The 14,168-nt window shown below is 33.6% G+C and overlaps 2 protein-coding genes across 5 annotated transcripts; both read left to right on the forward strand.

Annotated features, from left to right (window-relative positions):
• Nucleotides 1–1,709: 1,709 nt before the first annotated feature.
• RECA2 (recA DNA recombination family protein) lies at nucleotides 1,710–7,866 on the forward strand. Of its 2 annotated transcripts, XM_085731473.1 has the most exons (9): nucleotides 1,710–2,045; nucleotides 2,128–2,182; nucleotides 2,653–2,688; nucleotides 3,490–3,707; nucleotides 4,110–4,197; nucleotides 4,572–4,744; nucleotides 5,289–5,435; nucleotides 6,120–6,254; nucleotides 6,893–7,866. In XM_085731473.1, the coding sequence occupies exons 1-9, from the start codon at nucleotides 1,989–1,991 to the stop codon at nucleotides 7,271–7,273; spliced, it is 1,290 nt and encodes a 429-aa protein (XP_085587599.1). In that variant the 5' UTR covers nucleotides 1,710–1,988; the 3' UTR covers nucleotides 7,274–7,866. The 2 variants fall into 2 exon arrangements, with proteins under 2 accessions (XP_085587599.1, XP_085587600.1); XM_085731474.1 differs by lacking the exon at nucleotides 2,653–2,688.
• Nucleotides 7,867–8,759: 893 nt separating this feature from the next.
• On the forward strand, nucleotides 8,760–13,791 carry LOC146902991 (uncharacterized). Of its 3 annotated transcripts, none has more exons than XR_015021118.1 (9): nucleotides 8,760–9,031; nucleotides 9,133–9,251; nucleotides 9,332–9,414; nucleotides 10,802–10,923; nucleotides 11,596–11,757; nucleotides 12,366–12,459; nucleotides 12,545–12,634; nucleotides 13,137–13,332; nucleotides 13,411–13,791. XR_015021118.1 is itself a non-coding variant. In XM_085731476.1 (9 exons), exons 2-8 carry the CDS (start codon nucleotides 9,007–9,009, stop codon nucleotides 13,330–13,332), a joined length of 801 nt encoding a protein of 266 aa, XP_085587602.1. In that variant the 5' UTR covers nucleotides 8,760–8,799; nucleotides 8,935–9,006; the 3' UTR covers nucleotides 13,411–13,791. The 3 variants fall into 3 exon arrangements, 2 of the variants coding, with proteins under 2 accessions (XP_085587602.1, XP_085587601.1); XM_085731476.1 differs by lacking the exon at nucleotides 12,545–12,634 and having other exon boundaries at nucleotides 8,760–8,799; nucleotides 8,935–9,031; XM_085731475.1 differs by lacking the exon at nucleotides 12,545–12,634.
• Nucleotides 13,792–14,168: the final 377 nt, after the last annotated feature.

The raw sequence follows: 14,168 nt of genomic DNA on the forward strand, positions 1-14,168 counted from the left end.
GAGTTGAGAAAAAACAAATAAAGAATGTTGTGATAAATTGATTATATGATAGATATTAAAAAGATAGGGATTTAAAAAAAATGATAAGTAACACAAGATTATAGAAATTAGTAATGTTCAAATATCATTATTGATATTTATTTGTTTTGGCTAAAGCAAATAATGTTTGCCATAATACTAGCCGGGTCCATGTGCACTCCTTTATCCGATTATATCATTGCATGAACAACTTATAGAACAACAAATAATATTAAAAGAAATGTAAAAATTAATAAGTGTATCAAATCAATAGAGAGAAAAGGAAAAAATAGAAAACCGAATCAATGGAGAGAAAAAGTGAGAATACAATGATAACATTAAAGAGAAAGTTGTCTCAAAATTGTCACCAAATGATTGTACAAGTATAATTTATCTTTAATAATTTGTATTCACTGCAATGTCAACATTTTTCTAGATTTGTTTGGAACACAGTATTCTAACATTGTAAACAATACATGGTAAGAGTGTGTGTGTGCATGGGAACCGAGGTAAGAGAAACAATTGCTATAATAAAATTATTTATTTATGTTAAAATGGATTAAAGTGTAACAACTATCTAATTCTTAAGGGAGTAGAGTGAAATGGACACGTCTCTTAGAAGAAGTATATATATATATATATATATATATATATATATATATATATATATATATATATATATATATAGTTCTCAAAGGATAAAAATGCATATTTTAACGTAAAAGTGGACGATAGTGCAAAGTCAAACTTCTCTTAAAAGAGGATAATGCAGTTTAATCAATGAATATTAATCCCTTTTATCACACGAGTAGCTCACAATTTTTATAAATTATAATCAATCAAAAAAATTCTTTGGTGTCCTTTAATTTTGAAATTTTGACATTCGCTGGATAGATGTCCCATCTGATGTCTTGAACAACAATTTCAACAAAAGTGACGTCCTATACAACATGCACGACAACGTAACACTAAACAATAAATAGAAATAAATTAAAGTGCAATAAAGAAGAACACCAGAGGTTTGATAACCCATTTCGGTGCACCGTCACCTACATATGAAGGCATCCATGCCAAGAAAGGAAATCCACTCAATAATATTAGTTCTGGTCTATGCGAACAAACCGTGATCACTGCATTTTCACCTAACACTACCTGTGAATTTCTATCTAAGACTCCCTCTAGATATGAGATCCCCTATCACTTTCTCTCCACCACAATCATAGTGATTGACTCAATTATGATTACAATCAAATAGGAGAACAACACCAATAAACAAACCAACTCTTGCAAGATGCACTAAAGTGGCATACAAATGACAACTTACAACTCAACTAAACAAACCAACTCTATGCATCAAGATAGTACATAGAGATGTATACAATTAACAAAGACAAGACACGAAACCCTAAAGACTCTTTCTTCAAATGACGGTTTCAATCAATCTTGATGAAAAATGCATTTTTCCACCCCAAAATCGGGGAAAAACTCTTAGGATTTTATAGTCCAAAAATTTCAAAGGCATTTTTGAAATTTGGTAGGATACGTGAGAAAAGCATAGGTCGGAAAAGTAAAGTAATAGCCTATTAATTTGATAAAAAGTACCGGCCACCGGGTACCCATTAGTGAAAATGACAAGCCCGGCCCATTAAGAAGCGCAGTGTTCTCTTCTCGAACACTACTACTCACTCAACAACAGTCAAAGCACAAAAATCTGTATTTGACTCTGGAAATGGAAATAAAAAAGAATTGAAAAGGGAGGGAAATCAAACCCCTCGTAGAATCATAAACCCTAATCAATCAATATAACAACACTTCACTTCTGACATGCATCAACATAATCATTTTCATTCCATTTTCCTTCTTCACACTTCATTCTTGTATCAATTTTCTTCATTTTCATTCTCTGTGTAAGTGTAATCAACACAACACCCAAGGAGTAACCTTTGAACCCGCATAGTTACTAAACTTCTATGGCGAGTTTGCTTCGTAACACTTCCTTTCTCAAACGCTCTCTATTCGCCTCTCAGGTACGCTTTTGTGCCCTACTGATTTTGTTTTTGCACAGTGATCACGATCATACTAATTTAATTTATCTGTATGTGTGTGCAGGGTGTTAAACTAGGGCTATCTTCCACTTTTCAGATTTTGCGCTTTTCATCTAAAGGTAGGTTTGTTGAAAACTCTATTACTTGTTTGTTGAAAACTCTATTACTTGTTTGAAGGAATTAATTTATATTCAAAGGTTATTTACACCTTTCAATATAGAAAAACGATTGCCACGTGATTTGTAAACAGTTACACACTGATACTTGCTGTAGTTTATTTGATAACAATTGTTTTGGATGAACTTGAAATTGTTCAATGAATTTGATTAAAGTTGATTTTAAGTGATGTGATTTATGTTTAGATGTTTTTGATCTTAAAGCAAGTCTAATGTAAAACTTAGAGAGTGCATTTTTCAACCTAATGCCAAAGCTACTTTCTTATTTATGATTTATAGTCAAACTAGAGTTTGGAAGCAAAATTAATTTTGTAACCAAACATGTTTTTATTTTTTATTTTTTTTCACCATAATCACATTTGACAGAAGTCAAAATGAATTCTGATACTTTCGTGAATTTGTTTAATCCAAAGGTGCTACATGCCTACATCAAACACAAATGACACCGGGTATCTACTATTCTTGTTGCAACACCTATCTCTTTTCCTTTTGTTAGGAATCCTACCGTGACCAGCGTAGATAAGAAATGATGGGATGAATAGAAGGATTGGGGAGGATTGTATGGGAAGAAGCAAGTTAGGATAGAAAATTCATCTTGGGTCACTATTTAAACCTCGTGCCTGTGCAGCAGGATGGGAGGGAAATCAGGATTGGGGTTGGTTAGATGGTTCGGAAGGAGAGGTAGTAACAAAATGTAGGAAGAAGAGAAATAGAGGAGGAAAAAGTAAGTCTGGAAAAGCTGTGCAAGAACTAGAACCTATACAAGTCAACTGTGTGTGAAAAAATTGTGAAAAATGATGGAAAAGGAAAGAAAACGTTCCTAGAAGGTTTAGAGAATTTGAGACAATTACATGTTGCTCTGAATGGAAAATGAATCAGTTAATTTTACAGTACAGACCAGAGTTACATTTGTATTTTGTCAATTTGGAAACTGTTTAACAACACAATAGCTTAGCTTACTCAGCACAAGTCTGGTATAACAGACTTCGGTAGCATAAAGTAAAGTGATACTCTAGCAATGACTCTTAAATTTCCTGTGGTATTTGTATTTTCTTTTACATAAAGAGTTTTTACCAGTTTGTTTGTCTACGTCTGCTGTTAAATTAGTAATTTAGTAGCAAATATATAGTAATGTTGTAGTGTTTCGGATCATTATGCTCCAATTCTCTACGACCTTTCAGTTTTTCTTGGTTGTTATACTGATTTGAAATTCACACAATAACAACATTTTCATTTCTACATATCTTAAGGTAGAAGGCGCTCTAAATCGGATGGAAGTGACTCAGGTGAAGAGAACATGTCTAAGAAAGATTTGGCCCTTAACCAAGCTCTTGATCAAATCACTTCTGCATTTGGAAAAGGATCTATCATGTGGCTTGGTCGCTCTGACACACCCAAAGATGTACCAGTTGTGTCTACAGGTTCTTTTGCTCTTGATATAGCACTAGGATGTGGTGGACTTCCAAAGGTATCCTTAGATCCATTCTTAAAGAAGTTTCTTGCTCATTTATTACACGTGTTTTACACGTGTTAACAAACTTAGAATCTTTCTGAACATATGTAATTAGTTATTGTTGACAAGACAACCTTTTTTATTTGTCTCCAATGTGATTGTTTTATTTTCATATTAATTTATCTGGTTCCTTTGAAAAGAATGATGAAATTCAGAATCAGTTTTTTCAAGTTATTTTTATTGGTTAAAATTAATTGTTGATCATTTCAGTTGACAGTTTACTTCATAGACAATATTTTCTAGGTATTAGACATTGCTTGCTTTTCAGTTTATTTAGATAAGTAGAGATTCTACTCGATGTTCAATTCTGCAATATATGTTTAAGATGATTATAATATTTAATTTTTGTGTTTGTAGGGACGTGTTGTGGAAATATACGGTCCAGAGGCTTCTGGGAAAACAACTCTTGCATTACATGTGATTGCAGAGGCACAGAAGCAAGGAGGTTATCTATATTCATACTTTTTTCAATCGACAATAACTTATATTGCTTTTTAGTTTTTATGTAGAATTATAACTAGAATTATGACTTTTATAGATGTTAGGCATTTGATGGTCACGGTTATTCAGAATTTCGTAATGAATGTTTCACTCAGGATTGATTGAATCCCTGATTCTCTTCTTGCTTGGTTGCGATAATACTGTGGATGAACTTCTTAATGAATGTCTCACTCAGTGTCTAAGAATTCATGTTTGACTAATATTATTATTCAGAATTGGAATATTATCTCCATTTCAATGATGTGCCAATAATTTGAGCTGCTAGACTACTTACTAGCAGATTTCTAATTGTAAGTATGGTTGTGTTCTGTTTTCCAGGCTATTGTGTCTTTGTTGATGCTGAGCATGCTCTTGATAAGACACTTGCCGAGTCTATTGGTGTGAATACTCAGAACTTGCTTCTCTCACAACCAGATTGTGGTGAACAGGCACTTAGTCTTGTGGACACCTTAATCCGTAGTGGTTCAATTGATGTCATTGTTGTTGACAGTGTAAGTATGGTGGTCTTTTCTAATAATTTATCGCTTGTCATTTTATCTTGTTAATGATGACATTGTTGCTGTATTAATATCCCTACATGTTGCAGGATTCAATAAACCAGGGTGTGAAATTGACACAATTTCACCAACTCGAAAGTTATTTTAGCAGATCACCAATTCACTGTTAAATCATACCTAGATTTTTAAAATACTCATCAAATAAAAGTTATGTATTTAAGTAATATTTTTATTTAAGCATGTATCAATGGATGAATATATCTAATTATTGTTTGTATTGATGCTCATTGCTCATAATCGGGAGGTATAAATAGAGAGAATGAGATCTATTGTGGGAACTGAACTATTTTTCTTGTTTAGAATGTTTGCATTTTAAGTATATATGTCGGGTCAAGTTGCAGAAGTTCTTCAATATATTTTTTTTAAACATTAATCCCTGTGATTTTGTATTTTGTCAGTTAAATCTTGTTTCATAGGTGCGATGATATTATAAGTTTTAGGTATTTCTGCTAAATTTTTGCAGTCTTTTCACTGATAGGTGGCTGCTCTTGTTCCTAAAGGTGAGCTTGATGGTGAGATGGGTGATGCTCACATGGCAATGCAGGCTAGGTTGATGAGCCAGGCACTTCGAAAATTGAGCCACTCCTTGTCACTTTCTCAAAGTATATTGATTTTTATAAACCAGGTAACAGCTAAAATTGTATATTATGCCGTTGCCAATCTTCCTCTCGAAATTGTTCTGCTGATCTACTTCCCTTAATGTTGTTTTTTAGCTTCAAATTGCCCTCTTGGTAAATGTAAAATTCAAAACATGGTGTTACATGTAAGTGTAACAATGTAAGTCTATGATTAGATACCAAAAGATACAAGGGATGAAAACTTCTTTAGTATTTCTCTTTTAAAGTTATGAAAAATGATTTTAAAAAACAATAAACATAATAGTCAGGGATTTTTGCTGGTTTGAATATCAGAGCCACAAACTCTAAAACTGATATAGTCTAATGTGTGTTATAAACTTTTGTTTTCTAGATTATCTGAACTGATTAGATATGGTATTCCTCTGATGGCCATTTGCCATGCATTGATTGGTCATGCAGTAGCAAACCTATTTTTAGAACTTACTTTATGTCGTGCTTGCTCTGCAAGGCCTAACTTTGATTAGGCATTTTTTAAATTGTTGTTTGAAGCCAAGAAATGTAAATGACTTGCACGATGTTATAATTGACTGTTGCTTGTATACTCTCTTGCTTGTATACATATCTATTTTCTTTTAGGTAGAAGTACTTCCGGTCAAATTACCAGGGGGGTGCACTTAGGGGTGCACTTATCTATCTCTTGATAATGAAAACTCTTTTGTATGTTTCTTCAGGTAAGGTCAAAGATTTCTACTTTTGGGGGATTTGGTGGGCCCACTGAAGTTACTTGTGGTGGTAATGCGTTGAAATTCTATGCTTCTGTGCGGCTTAATATTAAGAGAATAGGGTTTATCAAGAAGGGTGAAGAGGTAGTCATCTTTCAGTTCTTCTGCTTTCATGCTTTCTGCTTTAGTCATTTTTCAGTTTAATTTGAACATTATTATTTCAGAAAAACATAAATACTTAAACACGGTCTGCTAGAACCAGTGATTGCTGTTCTAAACTTGGTTTTATTTAATCTCTATATACCAAGTTGCTTCATCTCGTGTATATCTTTTGGACAAATGAGTGGTGTTCAATTTTCATGTTAAGTTTTTCAACCATGTGATATCTTCTAGAATAACAGGGTCCAGACTCCAGAGTTTTTGTATGAATAAGAATAATAACTCAGAAGCTTGCTGGAATCTTAATAATTTAACTGTTCTGATCCCTGCATTATAAAACAGCTGAATATAAATCAATTAAAGTCGCATGCTTGTTGTTCAAATTTTTCATGATTGATTATTGTATTCCACACTCCATGGTAAGTAGCTATTTGTACTTAGGATGGTGCATAGATATAGACTATAAAAAGAGACAATGTATCAGAATTAAACACTTGAGACCAATCTTGTAACTTTTGAGAGAAGCTTTTGCCGTGAATTATCGTAGCAAAACTGGTTGCTTGACGGATACTGGTTTGAAGAATTGTTATTTTAATCTCAATATTGTTTTTTTTTTTACACAGGTTGTAGGAAGCCAGGTTCTTGTCAAGGTTGTGAAGAACAAGCTTGCCCCTCCGTTTAAAACTGCTGAGTTTGAGCTTCAATTTGGCAAGGGTATATGTAGAGAAGCAGAGATTATAAAGTTGAGCTTAAAATACAAATTCATCACAAAGGCCGGTTCTATGTATTACTATAACGAACATAATTTCCGCGGTGTGGATGCTCTCAAGAGTTTCCTAGCTGAGAATTGTAGTGCTTTAGAAGAACTAGAAATGAAGATCAGGGAGAAGCTTCTGAAACCCGAGACAGACAAGTTACCGGAGTCAGATGGAGATGTTACGGAAGAAATTGCTACCCTTGATTCTTCTACGGACGAAGAAGCCGTGGCTGTTGTTGAAGCATGAATTTTTGAACGAACTTAAATATATGCTGTAGCTTGATGAAATGGTCCAGTTAAGAGAAGGTCCGAAGAAGCAACACACATGTCTTGAGGTTGGAATCTGATCACTAAAGTTGGTTTCTCTAAGTGGAAGGTGTATTTCATAAAGGTAAAGTGCGGAGTTATAACTGTTGATGGAAAACATAACAATTGAGATTGTGGTAAATATATTTACATGCATGAAGGTTATTTAGCTGTAATCCGATCTGAGTTTTCAATTAACAGTTATTATTTTTATTTTACTTTTTTTAAGTACACCTTTCAATTTAGATGGATCAACCCTTTTGATAATTCTTGCTTGTGGTTAGATGCTCAAGTCAGGAATTAAATTTTGGTTCATTTTATGTTGGCATGTGGCACATGTAAGGCGACAGGGTAATTTACTAATTAGTAAGGAAGCAAGGTCATTACTCCATTGTTGGGTCGTCACCAATTATTTGTAAAAATTTTGTATAGTGATGAATATGTATCTCATCTGGGACTAGAATTCACACGGAAAACGATGATCAATTTTGTTTGTGAAAGCGAGTTGAATAGTTTGAAAGTTGAAATTTGCACAAGGAACCTCTCTATAGATGTATCCTTTATACTTATTTTTTATCTCTAGAAGAAATTTCATAATAAATTTGATATTTTCATTTATTTACACCTAAAATCCAAGGTTGTATTTGGATGCCTTTTTGTTTTATTTAAAATCCTTTTCCTTTTTGCAAAATTATGTCTTCCCTTTTGATCTTTGATGTCAATTCTCCATTTAGAAAAATTGAAATGATAAACCAAAGCGCACATCATCATATTCTACTTAAGATGAGGAAAATGTGCATGGACGGATCCAAAAATTTTAATAAGTGGGTCAAAGATTCTATTAAAAAAAGTATCTTGAAAACAAGCTATTTTTATCAATGTAATAATTATAATTACTGCAGTACATTTTTTTTATACACAATTATTTTTTTAGTTTTTTAATCAAACACTTTTAACATTCTCTTACACTTATTAGCATTCATGAAAATATCAAGGAGTATGGATTCACTTATGTCAACTTACAACACAAAAATAGTTCTCAACTAATCTATAATTGACCCCACATAAATCAACATAGTTTACCCACTTTAGACTTTAGTTAATCTCATTAAAGATGCTCTAAGACGGATTTTGCGTTGTTTCATGTTTCATTATGCTCAATTTCGTTGATTTTAATTTATTTTTATTGGTTACAAGATTTTAAAATATTTAAAGATAGTTTAAAAATAATAAAAATTTGTGCCCATTTTTTTTTTCTCTCCCTATTTTCGAGCTAAGAATTGTTTATGGAATGCATTGATCCTTTTTAATCGACCTTAAACAAACAAAATAAATTGAATGACTGATCAATTGGTTGGTCTTGGTGAGATATTCGCTGGATATATCCTCGTGATATATAGCAGCTCTCTCTCTCTCTGTGAAAAGATAACACAAGACAAAAATATGTGCTCTCTATAATTTGCAAGGGTAAGTGAATAATTGGCAATTAAATCGTTGTTTCTGAATATGGGTATCTTTGTAGTACAAAATGCTCACTCGCTTCCACTATTATCAAATTCATCATCACTTTCTATAACTCCTTCATTATTTCAATATCACCAGGTTCATTTTTCTAATGTTCCCAATCACAAACCAGTAACCAGAAGAAGAATCAGAAGCACCCTCAACTTCAACATGTCTCTCTCTTCAGAAAAACCAGGTGATGATGTATAATTTGTGTTTTTATTGCATAAACAAACACATTTGTTCAATTCTGAAGAAAATAACTGTTCATAGTTCTGTTAATAACTACCTTTTCAGGTTTTGAACAAAAGAGAGTCATAATACCCAATAAGCATGGTGAAAAATTAGTGGGTATATTGCAAGATTCTGGAACTAAGGAGATTGTAATCTTGTGCCATGGTTTTCGCTCCTCAAAAGTTTGTTTCTTTTATATACATTCACTTTTAATCCTTTGTATTTGTACCCAATTTCATCCATTATGTTTTCTTATCTTCAGGAATCAAAAACCCTGGTGAACCTTGCTGCTGCATTGGAAAAAGCTGGAATCAGTTCTTTTCGCTTTGACTTTTCTGGAAATGGGTACTTAACTAAACACTTGTCCTGTAAATGCTTATATACAAGTTATTTATTTATATAAAAAGATAAAAACCAAATTTAAACTGTTTTTTTTAGAAAATAAATTTAAGTGTTTTCGTAAGCTATCATGGAGTGTTTGTAGAAATAAGTCGAAAACAACTTATTTTGTGATTTCACTCGCCCCTACCGATCCAAATCGTGAGTAAAATCCCTGCGAAATCGCATGAAAATGTGAAATCTACGTGAAATCGTGCGATTCTAACAACCCTGGCTTTGAGTGGTTTATGTTGAAGCTTTCTGACTAGGTTGTTTTGTGTTTAAGATTTGAGACTTTGAGTCGTGAGACTTTGTGTCTTTTATGTTTAAGATTTGAGACTTGGTTGTTTTATGTTTGTTTAGGTACGATCCTTCAATCCTGGTTGCAATTTTATGTTTTACGATCTTGCTATCCCCTTTCGATCCGGACACCACTTGTGTACCATTGGGATACCAATGTTATATAACATTGGCCAATGAAGGTGTGCCGCATAGCACTTCACATGCATATCTTTTCTCCTTCTTCTTTAGACCTTCATATGTGGCACACCTTCATTGGCCAATGTTATATAACATTGGTATCCCAATGATACACAAGTGGTGTCCCTTTCGATCCTACAGACTTAATTGAGTAGAATTCTTTGATTTTGGTTGCGATCTTATGTTTTACGATCTTGCTATCCAGTTTTGATCTGATGCAAGATCTCAATCCAAACAACCTTAAGCTATTTCCATAAGCTCTCCCAAACAATTTCACAAGTGCTTATGCCAGTATACGAACTCAAATAAGTCAATCCAAACAATAAACATGTCATAATTAAGATATTATAACATAAAATCGCCATTAAGTTTGTGGATACAGGGTAAGCGTTGAGTCTCATTCATGCTCTCCATTGGGTTCATGAATTGCAACTAGAACGAGTGAATATTGCTCTAGATTTGAAAAAAGGGGTTGATTATTTTCACAAGGGTAGGAGCGATGCCACAAAATTTGGTGATGTATTGTCTGAATGTAAACGTCTTTTTGTTTTATATTTTGAAAACTCTCGTGTTTAGTTTAATAGGAAACAACCGAATGAGGTAGCTCATGCTCTTGCAAGTTGCAAGGGTACCCACATCTATAGCTAGCTCCAATATTTTCACCAATGTACCTACATGTATTAACCACTTGATTTTGAATGAAATGCTATAGGCATCCTTTAGTATAAAAAAGATATTATAACATATAAGTTGGGTGGTAGTTTCTCCATTTTACGGTGTCAATTTTTTTGTACTAGATTTCTGTTATCTGGTCTTGATCATTTGTCTTGCTTCACTCTATTTTGCCTTAATATAGCTGTTTTTTCTCTTTTAGGGAAAGTGATGGTTCGTTTCAGTATGGCAACTACTGGAGAGAGGCTGAGGATTTACATGCCGTAACTCAACATTTCCTAGAATCAAACCGTTTGGCGACTGCAATTGTTGGGCACAGTAAAGGTAAATTGGCTTGTTCTTTGAATATGCAAACAAAGTATTCCTGCCAACAAGACAAGTTTTAGACAGATATTTAAAGATTGCATTTTGGATTTAGGTTCTGATTTTGTAATCATTCATCAAATATGCTCCATTATTGCATTATATTTAGTATTATGAGAATTGTCCTTGTCAAAATAATTTCCTGTTGGTTGGGCTGTAAAGATAAGAAGTATTAAATGATGCAGTACTAAGAGGGTTTTGTTTCATCTAATATGTACTTGGTAATTGGCTGAATCTTGTAGCCTAACTTAGTCAATATTGAAATAGAAGGAAAATCTAGGTTATATTTTTGAGCTGCTTGGCAAAAACCTGCTACAAAGGAACTCGGTCAATCATTTTAGTAGTGTCAAGAACTAGTATTACTATTATTCAAACATACAGGTATTTGTTAATTGTCTGTTATATTTTATAACTCTGTATTTCATGTCGGAATAGGCAAGATTGATAAAATTCCCTATGCTCTTGCATTATGTGGATGACTGGATGGTTATGTTCTTTTTATTTGTAATTGGGGAAATCTGACGTATTAATGCAATACAGCTTTTGATAAAAAAATTCAAATTGCTGCATTATGTTTTGTAAATTTGAATGAATAATTAAACTATTATTAGGTGTATCTGTATCTTGATGTAGGTGGTGGTGTGGTGCTTCTATATGCTTCAAAATATCATGACATCAAAGCAGTCGTCAATCTCTCTGGACGCTATGATCTGAAGGATGGAATTGAAGAGCGCCTTGGAAAAGGTTATATGGAAAGAATTAAGGAGGATGGTTTCATTGACGTGAAGAGGCCAGGTAACCTATCTTTTAGTCACACATAAGTTTCAATTCGTCTTTGCGTGGGGGCATGTTATATTAGGTAGTTAACAAATTAAGTTTCTCATGATTACTTGTTTCCCTCCTCTTCTAACTTATTGTTAAAGTGTATTTGCTGCGAGACCATGGCTTGTTTTTCTTTCACATGGTCTAAAATTTAAAATTTGGGATTACCCTATCCTATAAGCTATAGTTCTTACTGCATTACCCTAATTTTGTCAAATTACATTCTATTAAATGATCTGGCACTTGACATGGCATTCTCAGTTTCTGTTTGTCAACGTAAGCACAGTTACTTTATTATTATATGATTATTACTCTTGCAGGAAGTTCTGAGTACCGTGTGACTCTGGAACCACCATAGATGATCTGCCACATGAGTCATGACATGACATTTTCAGTTTATGTCCGTCAACATAAACACTCCTACTCTTTTTTGGTTCTAAAGAGTCTAGAGGTGAAACTCACACACACTAAGTGTTGAGAAGTGGGGGAATTGCGGGCTCCAACCCGCACCACAGCATATCAAATGCTCCTGCAGCCTTTTACCATCTGAACTATACTTACGAGACTAAGCACACTTGCAGGAAGTTCCGACTACCGTGTGACTCTGGAAAGTTTGCTGGATCGCCTAAATACAAATATGCATGAAGCATGCCTTCAGATTGATAAAGAATGCAGGTGAGAGAAGAATATTGTCTCTTCTTTGTTGCTTCACACTCGTCTCTTTTCGCAACCCTTTTTTGTTGAGAAAGTATACCTGCAGAATTTATGAAGGTCTTCTAAAAATCTTTAGAAAGCAGAAGCAATTAAAGTTACGGAAGTTTCGTTATTTTTAAACTCTACATAAATAAAGGTACCAATGATTTTTATTTGTTCAAAGATACATAACTTCTATTTTAAGAGTTCCATGATTGTTGGTTCTATGAAAAGTAAAAGAAGGAAATAGCATTTTATTTGCACTAATGTTCGACTTCTATTAAGGAGGTTTTAGATGTTGGGAGAAGGAATGAGGAGAAACGAAAGGGGAATGGGAGAGAAGGGAAGAAAATGAGGGGTTAAATAATGATTTTCCTTCCATTTGTCTGGTTATTGAAAAGCTTCAGAAATTTGGGGAATTCTGTACATTCATAAAATTGAATAAGGTTGGGTTTGGTAGAATCATAAGAAAATCTCTCATTTCTCCCCTTCATGTATAAAATGCCTAATCACTCTTGATATTTTAAATTAAGATTATTAATTTAATCTCAATTTTGGTTTACTCCCTAGTCAAGTGGATGATATCACTGTAGCTGTAGTATATGATACTTTAAACTATGCATAGAAGTGTTAATCTCAAATCATGTAATATATGACAGGGTCCTTACAGTTCACGGTTCTTCAGACACCGTTATATCTGTTGGAGATGCATCTAAGTTTGCCCAGATTTTACCAAACCACTCACTACATATCATAGAAGGAGCTGATCATCCCTACACTAATCACCAAGATGAGCTAGCTTCGTTAGTTGTTAACTTCATAAAAGAAACCATACACCAAGATAGGGATACTTAGGTAAGTGTCTTTGTTAGCAGTATATGAGCTTATTAAACATTTTTTTGCTCATTAAATTAGTGAATCTTGCTTTTATAGGCAAGAAATCAACGGCAGAACAATATTGTTCGGTGTTATTTGCCCCTGATATGATGTACCGTGTTATTTTGGCATTATTGATTATGAGCTGATGGTGCACACCACCAGTATGGAGAAAAAGAAGACATGCGGGACTTCCTAGTTCCCACTCTTTGAGCTTTCTAAAAATGATGAAAAGCATTTACAAAATTCATTAGATTAATGACAGTGTAAGCCTTTAATTAATTGTATGAACTTGCTGTGATATCCCATCTATTACTCAACAAAGCTTGTGATATGATTGTTCATTAGTTTCTACTATGTGATATCAAGACATGAGTCTAACCTTAAACTTGTAACTAATACAGTGGGCAGTTTACAAAACTGAAAACATATTTTGAATTGGTTGTGCCCCAAAAGAATGCTCTAGACCTACTAAGAAGAAGAATCCTGAATGGATCAAGGAATATTATTGAGGGAGCTTGTTAATGACCATATTACCCTCAACGGTAGTTAACTACCGTTGGATTGATCCGGCGGTAGTTAACTACCGTTGTTTACCAACACAACAAAAAAAAAAGAAAGAAAAAAAAATCCAGCGGTGGTTAACTACCGTGGAGAAATTTTTTTTTTTATTCCAGCGGTAGGAGGCTAAAGCAAATGGTTTCCTTTATCACTCAGACAATATTGTCCATACTTAGTTTCATCAATCTGGCCAAAATATATTGTTGAGGTTATTATTAGTAAATCTTAAAAAGGCATATAACCAGTTTCATGGT

This window comes from Medicago sativa, chromosome 8 (genome assembly GCF_051527215.1).
Source record: "Medicago sativa cultivar Bolivia chromosome 8, Bolivia_mono, whole genome shotgun sequence".
Classification (NCBI taxonomy): Eukaryota; Viridiplantae; Streptophyta; class Magnoliopsida; order Fabales; family Fabaceae; genus Medicago; species Medicago sativa.

Coding starts and splice junctions, on each gene's coding strand:
- LOC146902991 (XM_085731475.1), top strand. CDS start 8,839: ATGGGTATCTTTGTAGTACAAAATGCTCACTCGCTTCCACTATTATCA. Junction 9,032..9,132: donor TCTCTCTTCAGAAAAACCAG/GTGATGATGTAT, acceptor CTACCTTTTCAG/GTTTTGAACAAAAGAGAGTC. Junction 11,758..12,365: donor CATTGACGTGAAGAGGCCAG/GTAACCTATCTT, acceptor GCACACTTGCAG/GAAGTTCCGACTACCGTGTG.
- RECA2 (XM_085731473.1), top strand. CDS start 1,989: ATGGCGAGTTTGCTTCGTAACACTTCCTTTCTCAAACGCTCTCTATTC. Junction 2,046..2,127: donor GCTCTCTATTCGCCTCTCAG/GTACGCTTTTGT, acceptor ATGTGTGTGCAG/GGTGTTAAACTAGGGCTATC. Junction 3,708..4,109: donor GATGTGGTGGACTTCCAAAG/GTATCCTTAGAT, acceptor TTGTGTTTGTAG/GGACGTGTTGTGGAAATATA.